This window comes from Eleginops maclovinus, chromosome 15 (assembly GCF_036324505.1).
Source record: "Eleginops maclovinus isolate JMC-PN-2008 ecotype Puerto Natales chromosome 15, JC_Emac_rtc_rv5, whole genome shotgun sequence".
Taxonomy (NCBI): Eukaryota; Metazoa; Chordata; class Actinopteri; order Perciformes; family Eleginopidae; genus Eleginops; species Eleginops maclovinus.
The window spans coordinates 8,104,282-8,127,499 of NC_086363.1; the positions used below are offsets into that span (position 1 = coordinate 8,104,282).

The window sequence follows — 23,218 nt, forward strand, 5'->3', positions numbered from 1 at the left end:
TGATTTTTTAGAAGGGAAAATAAACACAAAAGAGGGGAAATAAGAAGGGATCGAATATAGGATGTAATTAAAGAGATGGTAATGTTATAATAAGGATTTTAGTTATAGTATATAAGTTAGAAAATTATTTATAATAAACCGTGATGCATTTTTGGAGGAGCTAGGGCTTCGCACTCAAATTTTCTCTTCATAGGTTCTCCTCTTGATTCATATATTTTTGAAATTCATTCTATATCACTGCGTTAAAGTAATTGCATTTGCATGCATGATGCATAATTGATAACCTTAGTGAATAGATTTATATGTGATATATGTATAAGGATTGCAAAAGGGAGGAAATACCAATGCAAATTTAATCAGTTAATAATTAAACGTTTGATATTTCCTTCCCAGGCCTTCACAGAGAGGACACAGTTTCTCCAAGGCCTGGGGAGAGCACTGTCTTGGGTACAGCAGCAGGAGAGGAGGGCTTTGATAGATGACCACATTGCACTTCTCCCTGAGGACCTAGGTAAACAGGTTGCTGCCTGTCGGGGCGTCCAGAGTGGTTTACGAGCATACCAGAGAGAGCTGGCATCTCTGTGGGTTCAGGGGCGAGAGCTAGAGAGAGATGCCAGTGACAAAGAGAGAGCAGAAACCCTGACGACACTTGAGAAGCTGCAGGCAGTGTTTGAAACCGCCCTCCAGAAGACAACCCTGCGCGTCACAGACTTGGAGAAAGCCTTAACCTCCAGGAAATACTTCCAGGTTGACCTGGATAAGACTTGCCACTGGTTGAGACAAGCAGATGTCGTCACTTTCCCTGAAATCAATTTAAGCAACATTGAAGACAACTCGGAGTTGCAAACACAACTGTCGAACTTTCAGAATGTCCTGGAACAAGCTTCAGAGTACGAAAACCTTCTTCTAATCGTCCAAAGAATAGGCCAGGAGATCCTCCCTACTCTGAACGAGATCGATCATTGCTACCTAGACGAGAGGCTCAATGCGCTGCCTCAGCAGTACAACGCCATCCTAGCTCTAGCCAAAGAGAAAAAAGACAGAGTCCAACAGATAATCTTAGAGCGAAAAGAGTTCAGCACTTTCTTCGATATCACTCATAATGCACTGGAGGAGCTTCAGGAGCAGTTTGACAATCTGGAGAAGCAGACTATCAGTATCAGAGAGGAGGAACTTGTTTTACGTCTCATTAATGAATACAGAAACATTAATGAGAGTTTATTCCATATTAGCCCTGCTGTAAGAGAACTTCACGGTAAATGTGAGGGGTTTCTCAGCAGGGGTCAGCAATACAGAGCTGAAGAGACATTGCAGCTGGTCAGTCTCCACAACAAACTAAAGAGGATGATTGAAGAGAAACTGAAACACTTTGATGATTGCTTAAAACCCCTCGTTGAACACAACAGAGTATCAAAGAAGTTGGACTCAGAGTTTGAATCTGTGAAAGAGAAGCTGGTCAGCCTTAAGTCAGACGAAGAACTAGGTGCCATGGATAAAATCACAAGCCTTTATTCGCTGCTTGAATGTCTGGATCGCTTGAGATATCAGGCCGAAGAATGTAACCAACAAACTAAAGACCTCGGTCTGACGTTTGATCCCGTTGCCTTTCAGGAAACTGCACTGCAGCTTGAATCATTGCAGTCCTTGCGGTGTGAAGTAAAATGTTGTGTGGATGAAAGTGAAATGAAGGTCAGAAAGAATGAAGATTTTAAAAAGGAGACTGAGAAAATGTTGGATTGGCTGAGGACTATCAAGGACAGACTGGAAGAGCCTTTGACTCTTTCAGAAGTCAGAATTGAGAAAGTGTATGAGAAAGTGCGGGAAATGAAGATCGTAGAAGAGGAAGTGAAAAGTAAATTTAGGATAACAGATGCCTTAGGAAGCAGAGAGAAGCAAAGTTATAGTAGTAGAAAGAACCCCGTTCCTGCCCAAATAGAAGAGAAACTACAGGAGCTGGCACATCTGGGAGCTGAGGTTCATCAAGGAATTAACAAAAAACAGGTGTGTGTGTTTACATTTCTGAGATATATGCAATCATAGGGACATTTTATATCCATTTATTTTTCCTTTTAATGCAAGTCTAAACACTAATCAGCCAAGTTAATATCCTGATATCCTGAATGACTTGAACCTGCTAAATATTAGTTTTCATCTCCTGTTCGCCCATACTATCGATATTAATCGGCCTAGGGAAGCTAAAATATTTCAAATATTCCAGAAAGTGTTAATAAGTACTTATGTTGTTATTAATGCATTACTGTTGTGCCGACTTAATGTGTTCTATTACCATATCCCAAGGATTTCATTATGTTGAATAATAAGTATAAGTTAAAGAGACATAGCCTCTTTTAATCAGTGAAGTTATTCCCCACTGAGGAGAATTTGGACCTTTAACATTTAGAGAGAAAACTGTTGAATACCTGGCAACTTAAATGTCTAAATTGTGTATCCAACCTGAGACATAAACTTTTACTGGACAATTCAAAATGTAAATATTGCAGGTTTTAACACATCTGCAGAGACAATGTACATAATATGTTTTACTGACAGGTCCATGCTTGTTGTAGCGATTAAGGCTTGTATTTCTAACTTGACTTGTGTGTGGCAACGAAGCAAAAAGTGAAAGGGAGTGACATCTCCTTCTGCATATTGTAGCTGGCTGTGGATCAAGCTCTATCCCTCGTCCAGAGGCACGCCTTATCTCTGCAGTCCATGCAGAAATGCGTAGACTATGCTGCAGCTTTGCTACAGAAGGCCAGCGTGGGGGTGGATCTTGAGAACCAGACAAACTGTGTTCGGGACCTGGAAGACCTTTCAGCCCAGGAAAAGACCTTCACAGCTGGTCTAGAGGAGCTGAGGACTCTGGGTCCTCTGCTAAAGGATTTTATCAAAGCAGAAGCCATGGGTGAACTTCGAGAAAAAGTTGAGGGAATGCAGCTGAGAAACACAGGATTCAAACAACATCTGGATGCTCACAGAGAGGTGCTGCAGAGGTGTGTATCAGTGTTAAAGCCAAGTAATATATGTATAAACAGCTGGCACGTGCAGTCCATGTGATGCATATTTGAATAATAAATCACCCTAAATCGCGGTTTGTAATTTGTTCTATAATTTTTCAGTTGTGCAGCTCTATGGGCCTCCTTCCAACATGAGAAACAAACACTAGTTGAACAGATGAATGACGCAGAGAGCAAGCTGGCCATGTTCACAACAGCTAAAGCTGTCAGTATCCAGCAGGCGGAAGAAAAGTGCCAGAGATACAAGGTGGGACACTTTCTTACAATCTGACAAAATATAGAAGAGATCATCTGATGTGTATGTGCTGTTTCCCATGTGACTGTTATATTATATTCCAAATGTGTTCTTGTCAGCAGATGCATATTAATATTTATAACAGTGAAATGTTTGTGCATTGTTCCTTGGTTCCTTCAGTCGAGGGCATTAATGGAATGACTATTGTGCATATTTTGTCATCTTTGGTCTGTAGTCTCTGGTGGCTCACATCGACCTGCTAGAGCTGCCTCTAAATGCCATGAGAGAGAACGCATCAGAGTTAGAGCAGATCATCTCCGAGTCCTGCAAGGCTGTCATCAGCCACTCTGTATCGTCACTGTGGCAGCGGTGGACCAGGCTCCGCAGCGTGGCCCGAGCTCAGGAGAGGGCACTGGAGGACACTGCGAGGGAGTGGAGGAACTTCACTGACAAGGTAAGAGGAGATAAGGTACCCTTTGGGGTTGCATCCAATAGTTAAAATCATCATACAAAACGTTGACATTAAAATCAAAGTCAACATTCAAATTCTGTGCAGATTAGTTTGCTTCTGAATTTTAAGAAAGTAAAGTCCATCGGGTCCACGGCATTCACCTGTGTCTCTCAGAGAACAACCTAACCTCTGATCACTTTAAAAACACTTGTGGTCAAGCTGTTGAGACGTGGTTGGACATGGTAGTTATTTTTTGCATTCTTATTCATTGTGTGTAGTTGTTTGTCTCTGCACAGTTGTTGTTGTTGGACTCTTGTCACACAAAAGGAGAAATGCACTGTATTTACTAGGCGGTGTCACATCTGACAACACCATACTAGTATTTTGAATAACAAAGATAAGTAATATCTAACAAGGTTTTTTTATTAGGAGATAAAGTCAAAATAATGGCATTAAAAGCTTGATTCAAAAACCTCAGGAACATTAGCATGCCCTCAGTCCACAGTAGCTATTAATACTCACATGACTTACAGTGGAAAAACACTAAAAGCGTTCTTGCTGCTGCAGATTTAGGTCAAACACAGAAACTGAATACCAGTCGGTGTGCCGCGATGTAACTCCAGGCTTCAGGCCAGTTGTTTCCTCCTTCCAAAACACTGTGTCATGAACCGTTTTCCCGCCTTTCAACCTATTTCAAGTGTAAACGCTGTCAGGTCCCGAGAATTCACACAAAGCATTGCCCATAAAAAGGCAATTGGGTCGAACTGAAAAGAACGGCAGTCACTTCCTTATACAGTATGTGCCATATTTCCTGTTGTCCGTTGGTTTTCTATGGCCCCTTTGTTCAACTGGACATGATGTCATTCTCTGTACTTGAATAGCCAGACTCTGCTCCTGCCTTTCACTGTCCCAGGGAATATTTGTACTGTGGTTAAACTTTGAAAGATCATGTAAAAGAAGTAATCTCACAGGTGGGGAGGCCTGAAGATTTCCCCCAGTATTTCCAGTATTCACTATCCAAATATTATATACATTCTTTCTTATTTCTTAGATCATCTTTGGGCCGTAAGATATGTCTAAAGTGTATTGACCTTTGACACTAGAGTTCATGAGACATAATGTATTCTTATAAACTGGCTCACTGGTCCACAGAGACTACAAAGCTATGTTCAAGTTCAGTGTGTCTTATTAAACACATTTTCTGTAAATGTAAAACAAGTAATGAATGGGTTGACTTCCTCATAAAGCATTAGAGAAGCTTTTTATTATTATTATTTTTTTCAATTAAACATCGCCTACTTCCATGTTCACTAGCTTGTCAATAGTGATTTTTTAATGGTAAGTCTGCTGCATCAACTCAATCTGAATCTGTGGCCATTAACCTCCCTCAGATGGAGAAGGTGCGCTCTGTGTCCCAAGACCTCCACAGCCGTGTCCCAGACGGCACAGTCGAGAAAGCTGCCACCAGGGCGGCGCTGCAGAGCCTGCTGGAGTACCACGACTCCTTCAGCCTGGAGGTGGAGAGGGAGCAGTCCATCCTGGCCCTGCTGGGGCATAACACACGCAGCCTCAGAGGAGAGGAGGAGGTGACGGAGAAAAAGGAAGAGAACGGACATCAAGAGACACCTTGCCTACAAGAGATCAGAAGCATGCAGGAGCAATATGACAGGTGAACGACCCAGTGGAAAACAGGATTAACCAACTGTTATGAAATCAAAATATTAGCTTTTTAATGCAAATTTTATCAGAAATTAATCAAAACATGTCTGATAAACTATGATAAACCTTTTATCCCCCCCACTGTGTCTTGTCCAGCCTCGTGTGTCGGGTACGAGGCAGCAGGGCTCAGGTACACCAGGAGTTGAGGGAGAGAGAGGAGGTTGAGAAGGAGCTGGGTTTGGTCAAAGGCTGGATCCAAGATACTCGGGGCTTACTGCTGAGTCCCACTGCAGACCTGGATTCACTGCTGCAGGAACTGGAGGTAAGCTACACCAAAACTTTACAAAAATGGAAAAGTTATTATGATTTTAAATATAACCACTTTTAAGGTTTGCTTATTATTTTGGTAGTTTCCATCTTATATTTAATCTTTTTCTGGTTCGACTTTAGGCCTGTCTTTTGAAAATATATACTGTAACTAAAGAGACTGTGATGAGCAGTGTGTCATGTGATGATGTTTGCCGTTGCAGACTGCACACGGTGAGGTCATCAGCCGGCGTCAGAGTGTGGAGCGCATGACAGAGCTGCAGCAGTTCAAATACCAGGACCTGCAGGCCGGGCTGCCCTCTGAGCTCAGCATGCAGCTGGCTGAGGTTGCTCTGGCTCTGGGCTCCGCTGAAGACCAGGTGCCCTCTCTTGGCCGTAGTTGAACATGTTGTTAAATGATGTCATTTCATTCACTGTTTAGCGCTGTCCAATTGGTTGATAAGTTTGTTGTGTGACTGTGCTACTCTGTTTGTGCCTCTGCCATCTTTAGGTCCAGGCGCGAGAAAGGGAAGTGCAGCAGACCAGAGATGTGAAAGAAGACTTCAGCTTCAGACTCCAGGACATTGAAGCAAAGCTGAAGTCCATTGCTCTGAAATTGGAAGACAAGGCTACCGACCTGGAGGAGGCCAAAGAAGAGACCAAAGTAATCAACCTGACAGATTGACTAATTAACAAGCAATTAACCCCCGTTAAATTGGCTATTCATTTTGCAGATGTTGAGGTTAATGAGTGTGTAAGAGTTGGTATGGCATGAACTGAATTCTGCCTTCAAGAGTGACCCACTTCTGAGAGAAGTGTCCCTGATGGGAGTCTGAGCCCCTTCCCTCCTGTTCTCCTTCTTGTTGCCCCAACTTTATTTCTTCTCTAACTCCTCTGCCCATCCGTACACCCACAAGCCCTGTGAAGTGAAAGGAATAGTTGGTCTTTTCTTTTGAAAATATTCAGCCTACTAGCTCCTATGAGGCTAGCTAATTAATCACTACTTTCTTTAACATTTTTCTTCTGCACAAATGTTACAAACAAGATATGATGTGTTTAATTAGAGAGCTTTAGAGATGCTGGTAGTTGGTATTTTTTTACCTATGGACAAAGCCATTCTAGTCCTAATGCCAAGCACACCACTGGCTGTTGATTTGTGTTTATCATTCAAATTTAAGAGTGGTATCAATTGTCTTATCTTACTTTTGGCAGAAAAACAAAAAAAGGCTATAATGTGATTTTTTTTACACCTCATTAACATGTATTTTCCTTAACAGGCTCTTTGTGAAGAGTGTGAAAGCTGCGGTCGCTCTCTGGCAGAGTTAGGTGTAGCGGTGCAGGAGTTTGGGGAGCAGAACCCTCTGCTGTGTAAGCAGCTGGGCGATGCTGTGGCCAAACTTTCAGAGGTGCAGCGCAACACAACGCAGCAGGTCCAGGACAGAGCCAACAGACTGAAGAAGGTGAAGTGTCCATTAAGTCCAGCATGTCATGTAGAACTCCCTAAGTCCCTAGTCAAAGAATTGTCTGGTGTTGCTGATATCGGGGGAAAAACTGGATAAGCAGGAAGGCAATCAAGTCATTAAAACCTTCAGTGGTGGAATTGGTTTTTAAAGGATTGATCCACTACAATTTGTCCTATATTTATGAGATTTTTTTTTTACCATTCTCAGGTAATTCTCTTTGATAGAAATGTGTTTATCCTTTTGTTCTGCTGGATTCATTTTTCTTTTTCTCTTGTGAGCAGGCAGAGAGACAGGTGGAGGAATATCAAGGTATGAAAGCATTCATTTTGGGCTGGACAAAAAAGGCAGAAGATCTGGTCACCGGGACTATCATCTGGGGCTCTGCGTCTCAGCTGCAGGAGCAAATTCGATCTCACCAGGTGAGTCACACAGCAGGAAGAGGCTCTGAATACTACAGCTACAGAGATTGGATTCTAATGTTTTTTTATATTTACTTTTCAACAAAATGAAATATTGTTATTTGCTGCATTAACATACTAAATCTGAAGAGACCAGACAGATTAACAGCTAATTAATTTCCCCCACTTGATTCTCACTGACATGTCATGTACTGTACAGTGTGTTGGCCGGCCTTAATTAGTATAATTGCTCAGCACAAAAGGCTCCTCTCTTTGACTTGCAATTTCTTTTCCTATGGTGACAGGCGTTGCTGCGGGAATGTCGGGGTCTCCATGGTGACTTGGAGGCCATGGGGGAAAGGGAGGGGCAGCTGGGGGAGGTGTTGCAGACGGAGGGGTGGATCCAGCAGGTGAAACACCTCAGCAGACGCACAGAGGAGCTGCAGCAAAATGCCAAGACTCGCCTCCAGAGTCTGCAGGATGCTGCAAAGGTAAACAGCAATCACTTTCAGGAAAACATAACAGGAATCAGACGTCGATGATACTTTGTCCCTAAACCGTTTATGAACATTAAATTAAATCCATTTATAAGTATAGTTTATTTAATTTCTTAAACCCAGACAGGGAATTTACAGAAATTGGAAAACTGATTTACCTCATACCTGTTGTGACGGGAAACAGTGTTTACTAAACTAACAAAACATATTCAATAATAATCTTTATCATTGGCAAAAAGACTAAGGCATCACAACCAAAGAGTTTGGTGCTCATCCCATTAGAGCGGGTCAAATAAACCAGATCTTCAAACCAACAGCGCCCCCTTATGGCCATGTGAAATACTACACTATCATTATGGAATGGAATCATTTATCTGTTAGGTAATCAGCTGATCTGATCCAAACATCTGGTACCCAGATGGCTCTCTGTTGCTCATAAAATTGAATTTTTGGAATGATTTTAAAATTCCTCCTGCAAGTTTGGATTTATTCTAGGTCTTTTTTAGGATGAACGGTTCTTTTTTAACTACTTCAGAGCAGCACTTTTTTTCAGACCTGCAATGATTAGTAAATATTGCCAACAATTTTGATAATCATATCCTTAAAGTTTTTTTTTCATTCAAAATGGAAATGAACATCATTAATATTATATATATTTTTTTTTAAATCCATATTTACTTCCTGTACATAAGCTACATTAAATGTGTACAATACATATAGTACGAGCTGCTCCTTTACCCGTAGGTGCATTACTTGATCTCTCTGTGTCTCTCCTCAGGACATGTTGCGTTTGGAGGCTGAGGTGAAGATCCTCCATGCTGCTGTGGACCAGATCCAGATCACCCTTGCCTCCCCAGACCTCAACAGGCTCAGCCTCAGAGAGCAGCTCACACAGAGACAGGTAACACACACACACGTTTAAAATAGAGAGAGAATGCTTGCTTGCAAGTTGCAATATCACATCCTCAAACAATCTTCAGATCCTCCTAACTCTCTAACAACCCCCTAATTTCTTCATATAAGCGTCTGTTGGTGGAAATGGAGGGCTTCAAGCAGCAGGTGGCGGCAGTACAGCAGTGTCAGAGCGCCCTCCGGCTGCCAGAGGAGGCAGTGGCCAGCCTGCCTATCTGTCGCACAGCTCAGACTCTGCAGCAAGAGGCCAGCCAACTGCAGCACACCACCATCCAGCAGTGCAACATCCTGCAGGTAGAGGGCACGCCTTATACTGCAAATGATAGAGAAGTGTTTGTATAAAATGTTGCTTTTTAGTTTCCTCCCCTTAAAACAACAACAGTCTCTGTCAAGCTACAGAATGTAGAACTGAAATGTGGCAAAGCAGGTGTGTAGTTGGGCATTTGTTGCCCTGCTAGAAGAGTTATATATTTCTACCTCTATATGTACTGCTCTGAAATATGCTGCAGTGTCTCAGGAATGTGTGTGTCTTTGTTTAGCCCCCATCAGACCAGTATTATCCTCCAATCCTTTGGTTCCTGGCTGGTTGTAGTTTTAAGCTCATTGTAGTGAAGATTAGCATTTAGAAAAAGAGGCAAGTGTCCATTCGTGACTATCTGGAGGACAAACAACCACATTTTAACCAAATACACCAAGATATAAAACAATCAATCGGTTTGTCTAATCTAATTTAGGGTCATAATTGAAATAAACTGCTAATTAGGAATGCAACTAACGATCATTTGACCTTCCTGGAGAGGGGGGTTGCAGAAATATTATCATTTGTCTTCAGAGATCAATAATATCTTCCTCATGTTGTGATTGTTTCACACAAAGTGCTTCTTGAGCCTCACCATGTTATGTTCCTCTTTCAAAGGAGGCTGTGGTGCAGTACGAACAGTACGAACAGGAAGTGAAAAACCTCCAGAGATTAATAGAAGAGGCTCACCGCATCATTCAGGACCGGCCCGTCTCCACCAGCAACATACAGGAACTTCAGGCACAAATACACCACCATGAGGTCAGAGAACACACATTTACTCCAGCATTACACCCACATGTGAACATTCCCAAACTATGGACCTTCGTTTACTGCTATCACAGGTTGACAAGGCCAATTCTGAAAGACTTGGCAACCTGGCTGCAGGGATTGGACTTTCAGCCATTAATAGTATTAATGAATTGGGGCACTAAGGTCTGGTTCACATTCAGCTCTGCAGTTTCTTCAAAGTGTTGAGAGAGCCTTTCTTTATGGAATCAGCTTTGGTGCTGTGTTGGAACAGGAAAGGACCTTCTCTAATCAGTTGCAACAGAGTTGGAGAGTTGGAAGCATACTATTGTCTCAATAAAATTGCATTGTTTGTTGAAAATGGCCTTTGATGGAAGCCAAGGAGCCTAGGCTGTACCAATGAAAACAGCCCCAGACCCAGTACACATTTGCTCTTAGGGTGAACGTTTTACCTTTCACTGAAATAGTCTTTATTCAAGTAATGCACAGCTTGTTATGAAAAAATAACTATGGAAAAATAGCAAATTAACTGGACTTAAAGGCTCTTGATGACACTGCTTGATGACCTACAACATTTTTGCCTTTGACATTTAAATCAGATAATATGCTGATGTCTAAAAATGACTTTTTTAATGAGGTCAAAGTCAACATCAAATAAGTTGATTCATTATATAATTCCTGTACTAACACTGTAAAGCATGTTTTAGGAAAAGGTTGAGGCAGCTGTAAATATACAAGGTGTCAGAATTTGAGGGCTACCCTTTGCCTGAGTCAGACTGAATGTAATGTAGTCATTAAGCTAGTATTATATCTTAAGGCTTCAAATTCATTCGTTCAACATCACTTTTATGCTTTTTATATGTGTTTTCTGTCTATGCCCTATGGTTTAAGAGCAGTGGCAACACTGAGAGCATATTGTGTTATGCCTCAACATGCCCAACCTAAGCCCATTCCCCTTTTTTCTGATTATGCATGTATATATAATCTGTATTTTGCTGAGTAAGTGTATTTGTTCCCCAATGCCGAGAGAGATATCGAAAAAGAGGGGGTTGCAGACTGAGGGAGGCAGAGACCTGCAGAGAAACAGATCAAATTTCTCCGGGAACATTTTTATTTTCCCTGCATTGTTCTGACAGTTCTTTATCTGCTTACAGAACTTGACAGAGAGTTCATGAACCTTGTAGATATTTAGTTGTTACTGCAATCTCTCCGGTGCTGCAGAGGCGCTTGGCAGGACAGCGTGTTTATGTCTGAGTTTGATCTCTAAACTGAGCAGATAGCTGCAACTCCACTGGCCCAGATAGTCACATGACCTGATTATCAGTGCATTGGCCATCTGCGGGACAGAGGGAGGAGGAGGAGGAGAAGGAGGAGGAGGAGGAAGGGGAGGAGGAGGAGCTGGACCCGGCCTGCCGGCTCATTCCATAGTTGTAATTTGACACCATCGTTGTCATTCTTCCTGATTTAAACACTCCCTCTCTCCTAACTACTCCCTTTTGTTGAAAGCAATCTGCCCCGAGGATTGGTGGAGGAAGGAAGCAGCATGCAGTGACATCACTTCCTGTTTTTCCTCTCTATTTGTGTATGTGTACGAGAAGGAGGGTCTGAGGGATTTTGAACTATTTCTGCAAGGGTCTGTCTCTCTCTCAACCAAACATCCTGTCTGTTGGCTTCGCTGCTGCTCTGAGTCACCCGCCTCTGTGGTGCTGTGATTGGCTCAAAGATACAGAGGAGAGAGAAACTGAAAAACTAGAAAGAGAGAGAGAGAGAGAGCTATTCTATTGCTAGGCTTACACACTGTGAAGCCAAAGCGAGAGACCGGGGAGAGGAGAGAATGCGTCCGCTCCACTTACTCCTCTCACACTGGCACTACATTCAACCCTGAACCAACTTAACCTCCCTCTTTTATCAGGATCCTATTTGACCAGGAACTATTGATCTTCCATTGTGGACTGAGCCACACTCTCCTGACCCTGGGGGTGCTGGTTTTTTCTGTTTTGTTGGGGGATGTTTTGACAGGAGCTAGCCCAGAAGATCCGTGGCTACCAGGAGCAGATCGCTTCGCTCCACTCCAAGTGTAAGATGCTGACCGTGAAAGCCAAACACGCCACCATGCTGCTGACGGTGAACGAGGTGGAGGGTCTGTCGGACGGCGTGGACGAGCTGAGTGATGAGGAGCTGCCCAGCTCTGTGGCAACCACCAACGGCACTGCCAACAAGCAGCCTCCAGCACACCCCTCTGTCGTCATGGTGAGTGGCGCAGCCTTTTATGGACATATACACAGAGATTCACATATGCTAAAACGGCATGGCTGTATGCATTGTTTGTGTGTGTGTATGCATTGTGTGTGTATGCATGTGTGGCTGTTATTCCTTCTGTCTTTCTATACAGACCACCGGTTCTCAACAGGGAACCTTTCGGAGTTTCTAGTGGGCATTTACAGTTAATTTCACAATAATGTAATTAGATTAAAGTCCTCCCTTATCAGAGGGTAGCTTCGGATGACAGCTATTATTACAGGTTTAACTCCGGTACTTAAATTCATAGCAACAGTGCACCAAGTTTAAATCTGTGCAATTACACATGGTTAAACTAAACTTAAATAGGGTTACAGGGTGTCATGAGAATCTATATAAAAATACTTTTCTGAATAGGCCTTTAATCTCTATATTAGCATCCTGTTCCTCTTCCTCTTCTATTTGCTTCTGTGGTTTTATTGCACAGAAATATAATCTAATCTTCTTTCCTTACACCTTAAGTGTTACTATTCTGGCAGTCTCCTCTTGTGTATTACTGCACTGATTTTGTGCTGTGTCACTTCACTTTGCTTCGTATTAGCCTGATTCTGTTAGCCTGCTACTACAGTATGTCATCCTCAGCTTCATTGTTTTTTCTTATGTGCGTCTGCCTCGCTGCCTTCCTCTGTGTCGTTCGTTCAGATTCAGATTTCTTAGCTTCCTTGCTCTGTTACGTGTTGTGTTGATCTCAGCAGGCCAGGAAACAGGATATTACTGTGTGTGTGTGTGTGTGTGTGTGTGAGAGAGCAGAGTATGATACGTTGGTGTGTATGGCATAAGAGGGTTGCTAGGGCTGCTGTTATGCTTCATTTGTTATTGCTAAGCATTTTAGATACTGTGCTATTGTTATCTCAGTTTGGCAGAGTACTTCTCAGGTTCTAACTTATCTCAATATGTAAAACCACTGTGTTTCCCACACATGCTATCGGGCTGATTCTCTTAAGTTGCGTTGCATTGCATCATAAAGCCCGGGAAAAAAGTTTTCCGAAGGTCCAGAGACAGTCGGCCAAGTTCTGCGTTAACTGCCAAAACACCCAGTAGGGCTTGACTCACATTTCTGCTCTGCCTCTCCACTGAAGCATGCAGGCACACTGACAACTGGGATACAGCTCGGACAGCTGCTGCTGCTGTATACATTAATCCAGTCTCAGTTATCTATGCAATGCTTTGGGCCTTGATCTTCTTCTTTTTGCTAGAATAGTGTTGTTTAACGTTTATAACAGCTGTTATGTCACTTTTAAGCATGCTCATACATCAGACTGTATGAGTTGTTCCTTAATGTCTAGGCGATCATTACAGGGGGAGTGTGTCTGTGATGGAAAGGAAATAACTGTGGTTCTGAAACTGCAACCGTATGCTTATATGTGTGTGGTGAGAGCGGTGTCAGTGTGTGTACTTACTGAATGATTTTCAACTTCCTGGTAATAGCCATTCCTTTCCCCTGATGTATCCTGTAAAAGTCTGAGTGGCTCTTTCATAGCCAGTGAAATCCAGTGTGTGTTTCTATTTTCTCACACAGCAATATTAAATTACGTCTCCTTAATGCTGTGGTAAAATCACCAGAGTGTTTGATTTCAGGAGCAGTAACGAGATCTTACTGGTCTTTTCTCCTTGATATTTGATTACTCACTGTCTTATTAATCAGCAATGTGCTTACTGCCTAACCTGCACTCCCCCATTAATTTGTATGTTCTCTCTTCTTCTCTCTCTTCATTTTACTCTCTCTGTCTCCTCACTCCTTTGATCTGGGCGTTTTCTGTTTGGTCCCCCTCCCGTTTCCTCCTCCTGCTTCTTTTGATGTGTGTGTTTGATGTGCGGTGTGTATGTGTGGTCAGATGACAGCAGGCCGCTGCCACACACTCCTCTCCCCTGTGACAGAGGAGTCAGGGGAGGAGGGCACCAACAGCGAGGTCTCCTCTCCCCCTGCCTGCCGCTCCCCCTCCCCAGGGGCTAACGCTGAAACAGCTTTTAACCAGGTACTGCAACCCCACCCTGGTTACTTCCAGAGACCTCCAGCACTGCCTGACCTGCCCAGCCTCCATACTACCACCGTCCAAATGACATTCTTCATCTCAAATTCTATCATAAGCCTCCACGTTAACCGGTGCATCCAAAACAAATGCATCTTAAAGACTCTGAGTCAACAACCAAATATTTAGTCTTAGAGTCTTCTTTTTAAAATGACTGAAAATAACTTCCCCCAGGATGGGATTATTTTACTGTTTTCCAATTCAGATTAACATGTTTCACGGATCTTTTTTGTGTGACTTTATGACTAACTGCGCACCATTCCATACCATCGCCATCGTCTGATTCCCACCATCAAAAATGTTACTTCCTCATCATCATCATCATCACCACTATCAACACACTGGATGTTTGAACCAGATGGAGAGTGGTTGTGCTGCCCCTGATTTTTCTGTTCATCAGCATTATGTTTTCAGATTTACTTTGCTGCAGAAAGTTTGTTCGTCACTTGCTTTTTTGCTGAGATGAGAATGTGTCAATTTATTATTCATTTCATTCACCGAGCAAAGTTGGCATAAATCGGCTTTTTGTGTGAAATCTATTATTTAAAATGATGAAGTGTTGTGGTTGGAGGGACATCAAAGTTCATAGTTGTTTTTTTTGCTATTATTGTGAAATGTAAATAGTATTTGTATGTGTCATTTACGCTTAACTGTTAACTGAAATCAAAAAGGCAGTTGGAAAGTAACTGAAAATATTCTAAACTAATCTGATGGGACCTCAGCCAGGTGATGCTGAAGTGAAAACATCCCACAAAATAAAATAAAAATGTACAGCTCATAGATGGTGTTACTGCTCTTAGGTTTTGTCTGATTTGCAAGAGCTGCCATAACCATGAACCCATCTCATAATCAGTGTAGTTCCTATTTCAGTTCAAACTCAACCTGTTCTTTCAAAGTGTGAACTAGAACAGGTTGAAGATGTTTTTATTTTAACTATCTATGTAAGTTTATATCTTGAAGTGTAATGTGTTTCTAGGAGGCAGAGTACTCTGTATCATTTGGTCATATTTCCTCCGGATATTGCAATTCAACTATAAGTTCAGTATGTTTGAAGGCATAAGGACATTTCAGACCCAGCACATCCTCTTCAACCACATATCACACACCACTTCACACACTAGTGAGACCCACATTCACTGTGTTGTTGTGCCACAGGGTCGAGGTGCCTTAAGTCGAGCGCCACTCCAGGAGCTGTACGACCCGTCAATGGAGACCAGTGCTGCTAACCTGGATGACCTGCAGAGATCCTGGGAAACACTCAAGAACGTGGTATGTCACATCATCCACTACATTTAATTATGTTAATTCACATATAAAAACAGCACAGAGCTGCCATCTCTATTTTAGCAACGATTCATTTCTTACTTTTTCTTTCCAACCCTTGTCCCCTACCACAGATCAGCGAGAAGCAGAAGAGTCTGTACGAGGCTCTGGAGCGGCAGCAGCATTATCAGGAGTCCCTGCAGTCCATTTCCACTAAGATGGAGTCCATCGAGGGGTCGCTCAATGAGGGCCTGGAGCCTACCAAGAGCCCAGAGAGCCAGATGGCTGCACACCAGGTGAGAGAGAGGGGGGACAGAGATGGCTGGATATTTGGGGTTGTGTGTGATAGCGAAAGAAGGAGTGAAGTACAGATGACATACAGAGTAGTAGGACATGTTAAGTGTAAATTAAAAGGCAGTCAGAAAACACAAAGCTGATAAAAGACAAGTCTGATCTGAGAAAACAGAGAATGATTGAGGAGTTTGATATTGCACAAGCCCGTGCAATGGTTGCACGAACTGCATAGCACTGTTCTCAGTTGCTATGCCAACTTCAGAGTGATGGCCAACACAGCGCCTTGTTGTAACGCTTCTGTCAGACAATTTAGAAAAACCCTCGTTCACTAAGGCCTCTCGCCATATATTCAGACTTTTCCTCCTCTCCCACATCTCTTCAAATCTCCCTTTATTTCAAAAATGATATCACTTAATTTCACCTCTCTCACTTGTGTGTCTGTCCAGGCTCTGATGGATGAGATCATGATGCTGCAGGAGGAGATCGGTGAGTTACAGATGTGCTTCTCTGAGGAGCTCGCCGACAGCGACAGTGATGGGGAGCCTGGAGACCAACTGGCTCTGCAGTCTACTCTCACTGTGCTGGGAGAGAGGATGGCCACCATTCGAATGAAGGCTTCTGGGAAACGGCAGCTGCTGGATGTGCGTGCTTAGAGATGATCTTTACACATCTCCCATATCTGAATTGCTTCATTCATACTTTACATTCACTTATACTGTAGTGTCAGAGCGGTCTCACCTGCAGATTCTTAACATGTGCGTAACCATGACCCCGACAGGAGAAACTGAGTGAACAGCTGGAAGAGCAGCGACAGGAACAGGCGCTGCAGCGTTACCACAGCGAGGCCGAGGAGCTGGACCATTGGCTGCTCAGCACTCGTGCCACTCTGAGCTCGGCCCTTCAACCGCTGAACGAGGACTTGGACATGGAGGAGCAGCTCATCGACTGTCAGGTAAGAATTACTTTTGTGCTTCATTAAAGACTGGGCTGAAGTACAGAACGTTTTTGAGCTTGATTTTCACGGACGACAATGTTGCTGACAGTAGATGGTTTGATTTGTCCTCCAAACGCTGATACAATCGACTGCACCAACAGTGGGTCAAAACACAGAATAAGAGCCTTCTCATTTTTAAGGGCTTGTTGTTTAGGAATATTTCTTGTTTTTTTGGCATTTATTTTGAGCGGACTCCTTTTTCCTTTCTTTTTGAGGTAGATTTGGCTGACTTTAAACGCAGTTGAGCTTTTATGACTTCATGTGCCACTCAGCTGCTTTAAATCAATAGGTGTTACCTGCAGCAATTGTCCAAAAGCTGGAGTTGAACACATAATGATGCATTTATTTGGCACGTGGCAGGATTTCTGTTAAGGATTAAGACATATGGGATATGCTTTTGACCCTTTGATGACCCACTGGACTTCAAACATTCCTCCACAAGCCCGAGTGTTGTTCCCCTACTCATTATGTTTCTACGGTAACATCCCCTTTATCTGTGGGGTAATTAGCATCCATGGCTGGTGGTAGCAGTAGTCACTAATCCACAACCGTGTGTCCTTTTCCGGATTTTTCAGTGACAGTGTGTAACCTGTGCAGTGTAACTAGAAAGGCTTTTCAAACACAGGGCCACTGCTTTTCATTACCTCATTACCTTTCCTGTTTGTGTCTCTGACCAAGATTTCTTTGTGTATTCACCTTGACTGTGATTTCACTGAAGTATCCATTTTAAACTAGTTACTCTTAGACTGAATGAAAAAACAGATGCAGTGATTTGGCAGCTTTTTGTGGAAACATCTTGTGCAGCTATGATGCACAATAATTGGCTTCTCCACAGTAATAATGTTATTTCTGTTACTCAGTCATAGGAAAACAGTGTTTTGAGTGTGTGTTTGGAGCAGCTTTGAGACAGTAAGCTGATTACAGCTCACATATGGCCCCTGCTGAGTTCAGGTCTAAAGGTCTGGCCCCATGTGGATTCTCATCTCCAGGGGGTTAAAACTGTCTGCAACGTAGATTATTACAGTATCGACCATAGAGAAAGGGCACGATGTGAGAATGTATACGAGGTTGGAGAGATGAAGCGAGTATCAATGCGAGAGAAAGGGAAGAAATTGAAGTTGAGCAACTCAGGCAAATAGGGAGCAGTAAAAATCAAGGAATAATCAGAGGATAAGGTGATTCGTCTGTAATTGTCCAGATGAATGAGGTCTCTGTGTTACAACTTTTATAGCCTCAGTTTGGTGGGACTGATTCGGATTTGGGTTTATTTAAAAATGTACACACTTCTGGAAAATCCCTACATTTTAAGCGGCTCTGTAACCACTTAAGCGTAGCCTCTCACGGGTCAGTGCTTAATCAAATACTTTGCTGAGTCTAAACTTTCAGCCCAACATTGTCTCAACCTAAATACCAAACTCCACCTTGTCTTGTAGCTGTGTCAGTCAAAGCAACACATTAAAGGTTTTACTTCTGCTTAGGCCAAAGGAGAGGAATTTCAGTTTCAATAAAGAGGCTTTTTGTGGTGAAAAAGTGTAGAGAGGAAAGAGGTCCCAACACTTTCCCAGTGAGCTCTGTATAGAAGCAGGAGTGTTGTATGTCGGCTCTCAGTATTGTCAGGAAAAAATCTCTGTGGTGAATTACCTCCTCATCTCTGTCAAGGGCCCTTGTAACCTCATGTGAAAGAGGGTTGAATCTGCCCTTCTGCCATTCAATTACATCAGTTCACACTGAGAGTCTGGACGTATAAAGGGAGGGTCTCTTTTTCTTTTGCTTCTCTTATTAGAGGAGTGAGTAGATATGTTGAAAAAGAAGAGAAATACTGTAAGATAAAGTACAATTTATTTAAAAGAGGCAAAGAGAAGCAGAAATAAAAAGCATGCAACTAAAATATGCTGCAGGCTATGTTGTGTTAGTGGAAGCTTTTAAACAACAGGAATTACTGTACAATTTTACCTTCTCATCTAAAAAATAATAATAATAACATCGCCCTTTTGGTTGCGACTGGTGGTGAAGGCTCTCATGTAAACGTTGCTTCTTTTTATGGGCCACAAGCCAAAAAGTTTAGGAACAAATGCTTTAAAATTCGATGAGAACCTTTAATGCTAAAAACATTTGCTTGCTCTGAACATGGTGTGGTAACATGCTGTATCTTGGTGCCGAGATAATAAATGTTTTAAGGCTCTCTTAAATAAAGTCACAGCAGTCATTGATACGTTTGGGGTGTAGAACCTGCAGCTGATAACAACTGATTTATTATGTATGCATAAGATTTTATAATGTTTTATGGTTAGGCAAGTTAATGTAAAGGATTATGAGAGGGTTACTGAACAGTTAACTCTTACATAACTCTTTCCGTTCCAGAATATGCTGTTTGAGATCGAGCAGAAGGTGTCGTATCTGTCCGAGCTGTCCATCCACAGTGAGAGCTTGCTGTTAGAGGGCCGGGCTGAGACCAAGGGAGAGGCGGAGCAACTCGCTTTCAAGCTGCGCTCCCTCAAAGACAGCCTGATGGAGCTGCAGCAGATGTTGCAGGACAAACAAGTTGGCATACAGGTAAGGTCAGAGGTCATGTGAGGTCGCCTGTCCTAAACCATTTCACAACCTAAATTCTCTTCCCCTCCGCATTCCCACACATTTTTCCTTCGCCCCCTGCCAATGTGTCATTTTTGTTGTGCTGGCTGCATTATGGGACACTGTCTAACAGTCTCAATGGTAGTATTGTACAAATGCTAAAGGGCATGTCATGCTCCTTCATAAAAGTCCACTGTTTTCGACTACGGAACAACAAGAGCCTGTGTTGCCCACAATGGGGCTCATACAACAGACAAAAGGATGCTACCTCATCACATGCTTACACTAAATGTACTGCAGCAGGTGTGTTTCTGATGACACAGCAGTTTGGCTTTGTCCCTTTGTTAAAAAAACTACTCAAATTTCTTCTTCAATCTCTGAATTTTGACTCGAAATAGTTTACAGTAAAAGGAAGGCCCTCGTTGCTGGCTTCCCTTAACGTGGTCTTTCAATTTAGAATGATATTCATTCATTCATAAAGTCACCCTATAACACTTCAGAACTTAACCTAATATAATTGATTTTAAATATGGACGAAGAGTTGAAATCTCAGCTTTAGTACAGTTATGTGAACTTACATCAAGAAGAAGATCACTTAATTTATGCACATATGTACCAAGCTTCGCAGGAACAAACTTAATCGCCTCTTCCCCAGAGAGAAAATCAGTTCCCTGTCTTCCTTTGTCCTGTTCAAGTGTTTGAGCATTTAATCAAATTCTGAAGTTCCTGTTTTTCTTTTCTCCCAGGGGTCATTGCAGGAGCAGGAGGACAGTGAGCCAGACTCAACTCTGTCTCAGAGTCCCAATGTTCAGGATTGGCTTTCCCAGGCCAGATCCACACGCACACAGCAGCAACACGACAACCTTCTTCGACAGAGGGTAAGAGGAGGATGAACTTTACTATAGTTTTTATATTTTACAAACCTGAGCTCAGCACGTTTATTGCAAATCAGTTTTGTTTAATGAAACCGTTTTGTGTCCCTCTAGGAGCTGCAGCAGCAAGTAGCTGAGCAGAGGAGGCTGCTGCAGTCTGTAGCCAGCGTCGGAGAAGAGATACTCGGCCAACAGACCACACCCAACGGGGACAGGTACTTTTTCTCTTCTGTCTATTCTCCTCACACTTCACTGAAGGAACTAACATTTAATCAGGTTTTGGTAATTTGATGTGATGCGTTCACTATTATATTTAGTATTTATTATAAGGCCATATGTTCATATCTGGGAGAGTTCTTTATATGAATGAATCACGTGTTAAATGTTTAAAATAAACCAACGTGTTTAAAATAAAAAAAGATTGGCAGTCCGGTGACCAGATATAAGTCTCTCATACAACCAACCTCTCTTCATCCTACAGTGAGATGTCCATCCCAGGAGGAGTGTTGTTGGAGTCTGAGACTTTGTCTCCTCTGGAGCAGATGAGGCAGCGCTGGGAAAACCTGAACAAAGACCAGAGCACAAAGCTGCAGCTCTCCCTCAACTCCCTGGAACAGGAGCAGCTTAGCCCGGTACGCATGCCAAACGTCATGGATTGTGATTTCAATAAAAGTTTATTGTCATGTCATTTTACACTTTCATTCTCATTTTTCACCCTCGTTCTCAGGTGCTCCACCGGTCACGTCTGTCCAGCCCCAGCGTCGTGTTCAGAAGTGTTTCTGCCAGCCAGGACTCTCGCTCCCCCAGAGCTTTGTTCGAGGCCTGCAGTCAGACTCTGGAAATAATGGCCCGTGAGGTGAGGCACAGATTTTCTTCCTTATTTTAACTTCTCATTACTTATTTTTCCCCAGTGGGGATGTTTTATGTGAAAAATATTCTTACTGCAAGCTTTAAAGGCACTGAGTTAATATTTTCTCTTCTTCCGTACAGATGGCAGGTGGTGACCGGAAACGTAAATCTTCTTCTGGGGAAACAACAGTCCAGCAGGATCTGTATGCTGCAGTCTCAGCAGCCTCCTCCTGGTTAGATGCTGCTGAGAATCAGCTGCTCTCTGGTCCAGTGCTGCTGTCTGAAGATACAGAGACACAACTCACAAACCTAGAGGTATTAAAGACTAGGTTGATTAGATGTTGCTACCCTGGCTGGCTGAAAACTTCACAAACATCACTTATCAACAGACAACTCAATCAAAAGGCTACTTGTTGGAATATAATCACCATATAACCGACCTCTGCTCTTGTGTCTAGGGTCTGAATAAACAGCTAAAGGATATGACTGGGGAAGTGAACCAGTGCAGAGATCTTCTGGGTGGAGGAGCAGGGCGGCTGTGTGGAGGAGAGGAGCAAGACCTGATGGAGGACACGCTAGAGGGCCTGCAGGAGAGGATGGGGCTGCTGGACGCCACTCTGGACCAACACTGTGACTCCATGAGGGACAGGCTGCAGGAACACTCAGCCTTCCAGGTAGAATAACAAGACTGCTGAACCACCGGTCTAATTTCGATTAAACTTGGAGTATGAAGCATGTTTTTCTCTGCCTCTCCCTTGGTCTGAGCTATGGTCTTTTCTTGCCAGAATGAACTGAGGATGCTGTTCACAGCTCTGAGTGAGAGTAAACATCAGCTGCTACAGAAGATGGCTGGAACTGTGGACAGACCTGCATCCAAACAGATAGAGGTATGACAGACAAAGGGCACATACATAAAATAAACAACGTATAGAGAGATGAAGGGAATTGGCAGTAGCCTCTCTTTGGACATTTTCATTAAATGTGTTGCGTCTTTTGTAGACATTATCAGAGGTGGAGGACAGTCTGAGGGAGTTCGAGCAGAGAGTGACGGAGGTGAAGACAAGAGCAGAGGGACTCCAATCCGACCAAATCATTCACCAAGAGCTTCTCAAACTACAGGTAACATCTCATTCGTAAGGAGCTTATTTCTGTTTGTGTGTGTTCTCTACCTCCCAGCACTTTAGTACTTCATGACTGACATGTTGATATATTTGTGTAGGATGCCTATGAGGAGCTGGTGCTGATGGTGGGCTCCAGACGTAGCAGCCTGAACCACGGCTTGTCTCTCAAGGCTCAGTACGAAGCTGCACTTCATGACCTCACAGACCTGGTGGACACCGCCCAGGACAAGATGGCTGCCGACCAGAAGATGACAGTGGTTTCTGTTATCGAAGTCCAGATTTTGCTGGACAAACACAAAGTATGGACAATGATTCAAATGAGTACAGTTTTTGATTTAGAGACCAATTTCTTTTACACTCTAACATTGTCTTTTAACTATGTTTTCTTAATTACAGGACTTTTTCCAGGGTCTGGAATGCCATATGATCCTCACCCAGACGTTCTACGGTAAAGTGTCTGGTCTCGTGGCTCAACGGGAAAGCCAGGCCATGGAGCAAACCATGGCCTCAGCCCACAGTGTGCTCAAACAGGCCCACAGGAGGGGAGTGGAGCTGGAGGGCATAGTAGAGGTGAGGAAAAGTTACTATTAGAATAAAAGTTAGCATCGGTACAATTTAGTTAAATGTAACAACATGCAGAAGAAATGACCAACTCTTTTCTTTCTCCTCTGTTTGGCAGTCATGGAGCAGGCTTGTGGAAGACTACCAGGCTCTGTGCAGACAGCTGGAGGCTGTGGAGTGCAGCATCCCCACTGTAGGTCTGGTGGAGGAGACGGAGGAGAGACTTGTTGAAAGGATCGCTCTCTTCCAGGTAAAGAACCTTATACAGACTTGACACAGAGGCATGACTAAATGGATTCAGACGTTATCATGATGCCATCTCGTGTATCAAAGCTGCAGGTCAAAACATTATGTTAGAATCATTGTTTGATTTTTTTAA

General features: G+C 43.0%; 1 protein-coding gene across 1 annotated transcript in view; it reads left to right on the forward strand.

The window, feature by feature from the left end:
• Positions 1-23,218, forward strand: part of syne1a (spectrin repeat containing, nuclear envelope 1a) — a 114,093-nt gene that overhangs the window by 65,726 nt on the left and 25,149 nt on the right. The window contains exons 79-110 of the mRNA XM_063901626.1: positions 394-2,001; positions 2,656-2,993; positions 3,120-3,264; positions 3,488-3,706; positions 5,095-5,372; positions 5,519-5,684; positions 5,893-6,048; positions 6,180-6,332; positions 6,946-7,128; positions 7,413-7,550; positions 7,835-8,020; positions 8,805-8,927; positions 9,050-9,232; positions 9,855-9,998; positions 12,006-12,236; positions 14,120-14,260; positions 15,470-15,583; positions 15,712-15,873; positions 16,318-16,512; positions 16,650-16,823; positions 19,227-19,418; positions 20,183-20,314; positions 20,423-20,523; positions 20,790-20,940; positions 21,036-21,164; positions 21,299-21,472; positions 21,616-21,831; positions 21,943-22,044; positions 22,157-22,276; positions 22,377-22,577; positions 22,675-22,848; positions 22,958-23,089. Of these exons, the coding sequence (XP_063757696.1) occupies positions 394-2,001; positions 2,656-2,993; positions 3,120-3,264; positions 3,488-3,706; positions 5,095-5,372; positions 5,519-5,684; positions 5,893-6,048; positions 6,180-6,332; positions 6,946-7,128; positions 7,413-7,550; positions 7,835-8,020; positions 8,805-8,927; positions 9,050-9,232; positions 9,855-9,998; positions 12,006-12,236; positions 14,120-14,260; positions 15,470-15,583; positions 15,712-15,873; positions 16,318-16,512; positions 16,650-16,823; positions 19,227-19,418; positions 20,183-20,314; positions 20,423-20,523; positions 20,790-20,940; positions 21,036-21,164; positions 21,299-21,472; positions 21,616-21,831; positions 21,943-22,044; positions 22,157-22,276; positions 22,377-22,577; positions 22,675-22,848; positions 22,958-23,089 (6,861 nt within the window). The remainder of the gene's footprint in view (positions 1-393; positions 2,002-2,655; positions 2,994-3,119; positions 3,265-3,487; positions 3,707-5,094; positions 5,373-5,518; positions 5,685-5,892; positions 6,049-6,179; positions 6,333-6,945; positions 7,129-7,412; positions 7,551-7,834; positions 8,021-8,804; positions 8,928-9,049; positions 9,233-9,854; positions 9,999-12,005; positions 12,237-14,119; positions 14,261-15,469; positions 15,584-15,711; positions 15,874-16,317; positions 16,513-16,649; positions 16,824-19,226; positions 19,419-20,182; positions 20,315-20,422; positions 20,524-20,789; positions 20,941-21,035; positions 21,165-21,298; positions 21,473-21,615; positions 21,832-21,942; positions 22,045-22,156; positions 22,277-22,376; positions 22,578-22,674; positions 22,849-22,957; positions 23,090-23,218) is intronic.